Source organism: Gossypium hirsutum, chromosome A12 (assembly GCF_007990345.1).
Source record: "Gossypium hirsutum isolate 1008001.06 chromosome A12, Gossypium_hirsutum_v2.1, whole genome shotgun sequence".
Classification (NCBI taxonomy): domain Eukaryota; kingdom Viridiplantae; phylum Streptophyta; class Magnoliopsida; order Malvales; family Malvaceae; genus Gossypium; species Gossypium hirsutum.
In genome coordinates, this window is record NC_053435.1 from 51,491,281 (window position 1) to 51,500,759 (window position 9,479).

A 9,479-nucleotide genomic window follows, 5' to 3' on the forward strand; every position below is an offset into this window, starting at 1 on the left:
TTAAATTCTTAAGAATAGAAATATAATGACTAAATTTTAATTTTACGAAAAGTACAAATACTTATCTCATATTTTAGCTTTTACAGATTAAGTGGTTTAGTATTCAATTTGTTAAAGTATGTTAGGAGAATTACTTTTTCTTTTTTAAGATTTAACACTCCTATGCGAAAAGATATTATTTAACTCATATATTTATTAAAAGTTTATATAAAAATTAATTTAAAAGTTTATATAAAAATTAATTGTTATTTTGGTTATAATCATAAAGTTAATTGTGTTTCGAGTTTTTATTTTATATATATATATATATAAAAATACATTCTTATAACTTAATTTATATGTGAGAGGGTAAGTTAATAATTTCACAACTGAATTAATATACTTGATTAACCCATAACACCAACTTAATAAAAAATAACTATAATTATAAATTTTTCTTTCCATTAATATGATTCAACTAAAAATATTTTTAATATTTAATTTATATAGACAAACAATTATTGCACTCAAATTTATATAAATTATAAAATTACAATTAATTTTATTTAAAACTCGATTCGAAACAATGGATGTTTTGAATTCGTAAAGTAAAATAATCATACTAAAATATGGCACACTCATTGAATTTTTATGTAACAAAATTAATAAAATTTGATGTAATAACCAGTATGCCATTATATAAAAATCTAAACAACTAATGCGGACCATACTTAAAAGAATAATGCTTGTATTACTGTGTCATTTTGTATTTTTTATTTTCAGAATACTTAATTTTTTTATTTATAAAAACCAATTTATAAAAAATAGTAATAAAAAATATTTTATAAAATTACTTAACTAATAATTTTTAATAGAAAAAATAAAATTTTTTTAGCATAACAAAATAGAGTCATTTTATTTAAAATGAAATAAATTTTTGTGGTGTTTTTATAAAAAACGCCGTAAAAATTTAACAATAATGGTGTTTTTATAGAAACACCACAAAAAATTATTTCACTTAAAAAATGCGCGGTTTTATCCTAAATTTTCCCCCTCTGAAACGCCTAATATTTTCCCCTAAAATTAGTATCCTCAAAACACCCCCCAATCTCACCCCTCCGTTGCTCTTTTCAATCAAGAAACTGAGATGGCAGTCTTGATTTGGCATCAAATTGCTTCAGTCTTGATTTGGTTTCCAGTTATACTCTGAGATAGAAGAGATGGCAGTGAACCAGACGGCGGCGTTGAAGGTGGGGTTGTGTCTATTGGGTTTCTGCTATTCGGCTACACGTTCATCTCCCTCCACAATCTCAAAGCTTTGAACTTATTATAAATTTAATTTTAAAAAATGGAAACCCCCCCTTTTTCCTGTTCTTCTCTTCTTTACACTCTATTTTTCATTTGATTCTGCCGAATTCTTTAAATTCTTTCTTCAATTTCAAAATTAGAAAGAAAAACCTTTTATTCCTCTCAAGCCCATCAAATTTAGAACCCTAATTGTACTCTTTTTGAAACTCAGACAGTATAAATTTTGTGGATTCCTTTTGGACAAATATACACACAATCATATATATATATATGTATGTATGTATTTCAATAACAAAAACAAAATAGATATCTCAGAGTCTGAACAATAAATCCATTGCCTTCTTTAAGTTTAAAAATGCTTTTAAATTGAAGATTTTTAATTATCCTTTGGCTTCTAGGTCTTCGGCTTTTGACCTATTCAAGGAGAAAAATGGTGTTTGGCTAAAAGGTGGGAGAATTTACGCTCGCTTCTGCAATTTTTTTTTAAATTTTTTTGTGTTTAGATTATAGAAACTTGATTCTAGTTTCTCCATTTTTTTCCTGTTTTACTTGCTTAGCTCTGATCTTCAGTAATAAATTCACAACTGCGTTTTCAAACTCTTCGTCAATGGATTCCTTCCCAAGATCTTTGAATCCCAACAAGCACCTTAGAGAACAATTAGTTAATCTCTTTTTTTTTCTTCTCAAATTTCCCAATTTTTTAAATTTAATCTTCTAATTGCAAATCCTATTGATTAAAATACTATAACCTACAGATTCGTGAGCAATTTGCCTGGATCTTCCACGCTTGAAGTCTCCGCTCTTTTGAATAATGTAGCTGTAAGTTTATGGACACTTCAATTTCATTTTAATTTGTTTTATCTCTCAAATAAATGTGTGTTATTTTTTAAAATTTCTTTTCAATCCTATATTCAGCTTCTAATGCTTTTGCGGCACACTTTCTGCTCTCAGACAGTGAATGGTAAAGTTATCGATTTCTTTATCACTAATTGAAATGATTTATTGTAGAAACTTTGTTCTTAAATGTTTTAATCAAGGCCAAATATTAAGTATTTTTCCTTTTTTGAGAAAAGTGTTTTTTAACTTTTAAGTGCAAGAGTAAGGTGTTGTTTGATAAGCTGAAATATTAAGTTTTGAATTTTTTAAGAACTAAATTTATATTAGAAAATTGTTTGCGGAATTAGTAAACCATATAATAAAATTAAAAAAAGTTTAACGGTTTGTCAAACACACCCTAAGTCTTAAACTTTGCAAAATTATAGCAATTGTTGACATATTTTCACCTTTAATAAAACAATAAAGATCAGAAATTCAAAATTTATATGGCTTTGTAGAATTCATGAGTGCTTATCATTGAATCTGTTTGAGCAGATACTTGTAGGAGTTTAAAGTCTTACTTAGCCTCAGTAGCTTTGGATTATGTCTTCATTGTTCTACCCACACTCTTAATTTTCACTGTAAGTACTCCCAGTTCGCATTCTAAAGATTTTGTTGGAATCCCCAAATTCGACTTTTGTTGTTTGATAAAAGAGTTATCGGTGTAATAGGTTCTAGCAGAGTGGGTATACATATGCATGATTGGGTTATTGTTCTTGCTGATCTTCTTTACTGCAGTCAAAAGGTAGAACTTGATGAAAGTTTCATATATGCGTTATTTCTTCAATCATTACTCATTATTCTACAGAGAACTGTGTTGTTGATGTAAAAGTATATTAACTCAAAGCCTTCTCATGCAGAACTTACTCTTTGCCTTACATGGAAGGACCTAATGCTTCAAGGGCAAGCATATCATCTTATAGGGTTGTTACGGTATAGTGTCTTACCTGCTTGTATATTATGCAAATTGGTTTCTTTTGAAATTACTATCTTTGCTTAATGTACCTTTTTGAATTTGTGATAGATTTTCAGTGGGAATTTATTGATATTCTTTGTCACTTACTTGTGTATCTTGGCTGTTGGTACATTGTTTAATTTGTAATAAATTTTTAGTGGGAAAATTTTGCAGATGTTTATCACATATGCTTGTGTATCTTGAGAGAATATGCTAAGACAGAGACTTACGGGACTAGCTTGGTAAGATATTATCAAGGTCGTTAATATTTTTCTTTTCATCTTCATGCATATTATTTCTTTTTGCTAATAATTTAAGTAGGTAAATTTACAGCTTTTTAGAGGTAAAACCCATGTTAACATTTAATCCTATACCCTCGTACATAATATTTTTGTTACCTTTGCTTGTCGTAGGATTTTAACGTTGCTTATAGACAGATATGTTGAAAGAATTTCACGTAGAATGGTAGGATATCGTATATTTACTAATTTGTAAAACTATCTTGGAATTCACAATCATGATTCACTAAACCGTGCTATGCAATTTTTTGCAGTGCAACCTGGCTTATGTTACTTGGGTGGTGGCTCAAAATCTACAGGTTTTGCAATTTCTTCTTCTTCTTCCTCTCTTTTTAAAATTTCTTGAGTTAATTGCACCAAACATCCTCAATTTCTTTTTATTACATTTAAGAAGAGGATTGGATGGTACTGGTTCTATGATTATATGTGCTTGTCAACTACTAGTTTGAGTGAAAAACAAAGACATTTTATGAGCAAAGTGTCCTTTCCTTCTAAGATGTATTTTGGTGGAGCTATTAAACTTAGTTTGACATAGTGTTTTTAATTGCAAAATTTTGATAAACTTTTTAGTGTTTTGTTTTAGTCTCTGATCTTGTATTTGATGGCATGGCAGAACACATTTATCTAGGATGGGAAGGAGATGGCATCAGTGCTTTATACTTATCGCAGTTGTGTCAAAGCACTTCCTCAGGCATTTTAGCCTTAGTTGATTCTAATTTATACATATTTTTAAGGTAAACAATGTTCTAATATAATTTGCTAGTTTTAGTGTAAAGCAATGTTCTTTTTTATGTGGTGTAGGGGGTATGTTGGAATTCACAGTTCGGGATTCAGAAACTTGCTACTGAAACCAAAGCTGCTTCGATCTATTGTGGATTTTGGTTTTGAACATCCTTCCGAAGGCAAAGTTTTAAACTCATGTCTGATGTTAACATTCGTGAATTCCATGAATTAAGTCATTTTGTTTTTTCTTGCTTTTAGTGACTTATAATGGTGGGCAGTATACAAGTTTGGTGCTTTATTATTTTGATTCTATATTTATATTTAATCTAATTTTTATTATTTATTTTAGTTTTGATTCTATATTTTTATTTTTATTTTAATTTGATAATGAATTTTAATAGAAAATTTTTATATTTAAATCATGGACATTATTCTTCTCAATATTTTGATAATGAATTTTAATTTTTTTTATTTTTTTATTTTATTTTTTTTAAATTTCATGACCTTTAGGGGCGTTTTGGGGAAAAGCGTCGCTACAGGCCATGACCTTTAGCGGCGTTTGTGGGAAAAGCGCCGCTAAAGGCCATGAATTTTAGCGGTGTTTGTGGGAAAAGCGCCGCTAAAGGCCATGAATTTTAGCGGCATTTGTTAGCGGCGTTTGTGGGAAAAGCGCCGCTAAAGGCCATGACCTTTAGCAACATTTTTTTAAATAAACGTCGCAAAATTTTACGGCGCCATCTATAGCGGCGTTTTTTGCGGTGCTTGTAAAAACGCCGCTAAAGGCCTAAAAAACGGCGCTAAAAGTCAGTTTTGCTGTAGTGAATTGTCCATTGGTGATTCGAGATTCATGTCTTCCGGCTGATTTGATGTTGTTTCCATTCGACGAATTTGATATGATTCTGGGTATGGATTGGTTAACACTGCATGATGTGATAGTAAACTGCAAAAGAAAGACAATTGATGTGAGATGTCAGAATGATGAGATAATTTGGATTGAGTCTAGCGATTTGAATGGTTTACTGGCAGTGATTTCTTCGATGTTAGCTCATAAATATGTGAAAAAGGGTTGTGAAGCTTATTTAGCCTATGTTCTTGATACAAAAGTGATAGAAAAGAATATTGAATTAGTGCCAATGGTGTGTGACTACCCAAATATGTTTCTTACAGAGTTACTGGGTTTACCTGTAATATCCCGAATTAGGGCCTAATCAGAATAGTAGTTTTGTGACCACAAATTTGAGATAGAAATAATTATTTTATAATTATTTTGATGTTTATGATATGATTCATGATTGTGTGAAAATTTCGTGATGAAATCCTATGCCTAAAGTACTTAAATTGAAATTAGGGACTAAATCGAATAATTTGCAAAACTTGCATTCTAGGAGTTTTTAGTATGAAATTGTTTTGGAATATTAATGAGAAGGTCTTAAATAGCAATTTGACCAATTTCTAAGTCTATGGACAAAAATTGGACATGGATTGAATTTTTGGAAAGTTTAGTTAGTAGTAAGGGCATTTTGGTTATTTAGTTATTAAAATGAATTAAAAACAAAATTAAAAGCCAATTTTTGTCCATCTTCTTCATTAGGTCGAAATTTCAAGGGTTCTCCATAGTTAGGGTTTGTTTCAACCTTTCAAGCTCCATAGTAAGTGATTCCAAGTCCCGTTTTTAATGTTCTTTACGTTTTTGGAATCCCGGTAGCCCGATTAAGCTTATGCTAGCAATAATTCAATCTAGGGTTCATATTTGGAAAAATACCCATAGGTGAAATTTGTGTATTTTGGTGTTTTATGATATAATATGAGGTTTTAAATTATGTTAGACAATTTTTACTACTCGGTTTTAAGTGAAAACGAGTAAAAAGGCTTAATCGATAAAAATACCTAATAGTCATAAGTACATGTTAGAATGTGAATTTGACGTTTTCATAGAAGGAAAAAATGATCAGCATGTCATAAAACATAAGAATAAGGGATGAAGTTTAATTCTCGAGCCTAGGGGAAAAAGTGTAATTATGCAAAAGTTTAGGGGCAAAAATGTAATTTTGCCAAAGTTCATATTAAATGTTGTTTTGATGAATGTATGTATTAAATAAGATTAATTTGGCATTATAGGTCAAGAGAAACGAGATTCAAGTTGCGATTGAGGGAAAAACAAAGTTTATGAAGAATAGGCTCAATTGCTAATAATTTTATACCGAGGTAAGTTCATGTGTAAATGTAGTAACATAATTTTCATTTTAAGTAACTTAATGATATTTATATGATATGATGATTATTATTATGAAATATTATACTTTGTGGTTATTGTTGAGTAATATGCAAATTATGTTTATTACTTGTTAAATATGAATTGCTACCGAGTATCGGTTTCAATATTCCGTGGAAGACGGTAAAGATGTGTGATCGAGGAAAAAGCCCATTTGAACCTTGGGAATAGATTAGAATACAAGTGACATGTCACTAGGATACTTGACTTCTGAACTCGTTGAGTTGAGTCCGAGTTCGTGAGATGTAACTAGGCATCCGAGCTCGTTGAGTTGAGTCCGAGTTCACTTATGGATGCGAACGCCCGAGCTCGTTGAGTTGGGCCCGAGTTCACTTATGGGCGGGTTACATGGTACCTTGGCTACATAAGTTCCACAGGCTATTGAGTTTGTCTAGCTGCGGGTATGGCTCTTATGTTCATGAGATCCGCGTATTCGAATTATATTCCGATGTGTTCAACGGGTGAATCTTACATGAATAAGAAGAAGGCCTAAAATGAAGGTGACATGTTGGTAAGTGTGGTAAATGAGAAAATTTGACAGGTATGTGCTTAAACCCTCGGGTTGAAAACTTGGTATGATGAAATCGTAGAAAGATATTAAATGTAAATGAAACATGAATGTTTTGGTGCTATTTATGCAAATGATGTTTTATGTGAGATAGTGTGATTATGTTACTTGCTATTTGCATGTGAACTTACTAAGCATTTCTGCTTACTCCCTCCTTTTCTTTCATTGTAGTTTTGACAAGCCGGCTTGAGAATTGGGATAGGTCGAAGACTCGTTCACACTATCCGAAGGCTTAAATTGGTAAAATGGCTTGTGTATTTTGAATGTGGCATGTATGGAAAAGCACTCACTTTGTGTAATTGATCTTATGATATGGCTATGGTTTGGTAAGAAAAGGGTTTGTAAATGATTAGCCAATGGAATGGCCAATCTAAGTCATATTTGATGTTATGTATGTTTAAAATGCTATTTAGTCCATGAAAATCCTTAGTAAAGTGAAATTTGCCATAAAACAGAATTTGACAGCAGCAGTGATGTAAATTTGAAAAATAACTAAAACTAGTAGAAATGGAATTAAATGATGAGTAAGTTATGAAATTGAATCTTAATGACTCTATTTTCGTATGGATTGAACAAAACAGGTATATGAATTATATTTTAAGATATATTTGAATTTTTGTGAAACAGGGCCAGAGTGATTTCTAGATCCCCTATTCCGACTTTAAAAATTCATCATAAATTGTACAAAGATAATTAGAAGTCATAATTTATATGTAAAGATTCCTTATTGAGTCTAGTTTTAATATAAATAAACTTAATAGTAATTGAAGTTCTGTACAGAGAGATATCTAATTTGTAATATACATAGGTCAGAGTAGTCAAACCCTGAAACAGGGGAGAATTTAACTAATAAACTATACTAATTGGCTTGACCAAAAACTCTAGAAAAAAATTAGTAAATAGAAATATGAGTCTAGTTTCAGGGAAAATTTATGGAATTGGATTTAGAGTTTTGGAACTCGAGATATGAATTTTTAAGCGACTATGACACAGATTGCTAGCTTGACTGGAAATTTTAAAAATAAATTGTTTGAGCTGTTTAAGTACTGAATTAAGTCTGTTAACACCTCGTGTTCAACTCCGGCGACGGTCTTGGGTATGGGGCGTTACATTTGGTGGTATCAGAGTAGATTTAGTCGGTTCTCAGACTAATGTGTCGTATGTACGGGTTTTGCTATACATGTCATATATATATTGTGATAGTGTGACGACTTCTGACCTTTTAAATGATTTTTTTATAGTAAATGGATCCCGATCCAGTTGCGGCTGATGATGTAGAGAGTAATGCACCAGCTCCGGCTGAAGGGGAGGTGCCAACTGAAAATCCACCTCCTACTGTTGGTCAAGGAGGAGGAGAAGGGGCTCAGGAAGCCTTTCTCCAGATGATGAGTGCCTGGTATACTAAGTTCGTTCGTACGAACCCGAATGCACAACCTCCCCCACCTCCCCCGATTCCTCAACCTGTACCCTTGATGCCATAAGGTGTAGATCTGATGAAATTTCACAGAACTCCAATTGACAGAATCCGTAAACAAGGGGCCGAAGAATTCAGGGCAAATATTGATGATGATACCGAGAAAGCAGAGTTTTGGCTCGAGAATTCTATTCGAGTATTTGATGAATTGTCTTGTTCACCTGAGGAATGCTTGAAATGTGCTATATCATTGTTGAGGGATTCAGCTTATCATTGGTGGAAGACATTGACTTCAGTAGTACCGAAAGAGAAAGTAACTTGAGAGTTCTTTCAAGAAGAATTTCGGAAGAAATATATCAGTGAAAGATTTATTGATCAGAAGCGTAAAGAGTTTCTTGAATTAAAGCAGGGGAACATGATAGTTACTGAATACGAAAGGGAGTTTGTCAGGTTGAGTAAGTATGCTAGAGAATATATTCCTACAGAAGCTAAAATGTGCAGACGATTTGAAGACGGACTCAATGAAGACATCAAAGCATTTGTTGGGATTCTTGAATTAAAAGAAATGGTAGTACTAGTTGATCGAGCTTGCAAGGCTGAAGAACTACTTAAAGAGAAGAAAAAGGAAGAGGCTGAGACTAGAAATTGGAAGAAAAGACCGACGAGCAGTTCATTCTCACAGCAATCCAGAAAATCTAGAAATATGAATCCTCGTTCACAGGTTTCGGCTGGACAATCATATGGAAATTCTAAGAAGCAAAATGTGGTCCTAAATCTCAGACTACTTCTGTGGCTAGTGTGGGAAATACGAGATTTGTTAAGCCTGAGTGCCAGCGGTGTGGCAGAAATCATTTTGGCCCATGTAGAGCGAATGAATGTTTTCGGTGTGGTTCTCTGGATCATTTTATTAGAGACTGCCCAGAGAGAGCTGAGAAAGAAAAATTTCAGAATGTAAAAGCTAGTGGTGCAGATATTCGAGAAAAGCTGGAAATGAAGCAAACAGCAAAAATGTAGCCAGAGATTCAGCAGCTAAATCTGAAGCAAGGGCTCCAGCTAGAACTTATGCTATAAAGGCACGTGAAGAT

The 9,479-nt window shown here is 32.2% G+C and overlaps 1 protein-coding gene across 21 annotated transcripts; it reads left to right on the forward strand.

Moving 5' to 3' along the window:
- The first annotated feature begins 988 nt into the window (after positions 1–988).
- Positions 989–4,488, forward strand: LOC107924155 (uncharacterized protein At4g17910). 21 transcript variants are annotated; one of them, XM_016854482.2, is made up of 12 exons: positions 989–1,229; positions 1,686–1,735; positions 1,845–1,948; positions 2,043–2,106; positions 2,203–2,248; positions 2,659–2,744; positions 2,835–2,908; positions 3,024–3,096; positions 3,277–3,376; positions 3,672–3,716; positions 4,031–4,151; positions 4,219–4,488. In XM_016854482.2, exons 5-12 carry the CDS (start codon positions 2,209–2,211, stop codon positions 4,370–4,372), a joined length of 693 nt encoding a protein of 230 aa, XP_016709971.1. In that variant the 5' UTR covers positions 989–1,229; positions 1,686–1,735; positions 1,845–1,948; positions 2,043–2,106; positions 2,203–2,208; the 3' UTR covers positions 4,373–4,488. The 21 variants fall into 21 exon arrangements, 10 of the variants coding, with proteins under 10 accessions (XP_016709971.1, XP_016709963.1, XP_040939845.1 ...); XR_005906586.1 differs by lacking the exons at positions 1,845–1,948; positions 2,203–2,248 and adding an exon at positions 3,532–3,583 and having other exon boundaries at positions 3,293–3,360; positions 4,031–4,085; positions 4,219–4,236; XM_016854474.2 differs by lacking the exon at positions 1,845–1,948.
- The last annotated feature ends 4,991 nt before the right edge of the window (positions 4,489–9,479 follow it).

Bases quoted from the DNA above. Each gene is read 5' to 3' on its own strand.
- LOC107924155 (XM_016854482.2), top strand. From the start codon at position 2,209: ATGCTTTTGCGGCACACTTTCTGCTCTCAGACAGTGAATG. The intron at 3,097-3,276 runs GTATAGTGTCTT...ATAAATTTTTAG, and splicing joins CATCTTATAGGGTTGTTACG to TGGGAAAATTTTGCAGATGT. The intron at 3,377-3,671 runs GTCGTTAATATT...AATTTTTTGCAG, and splicing joins CTTGGTAAGATATTATCAAG to TGCAACCTGGCTTATGTTAC.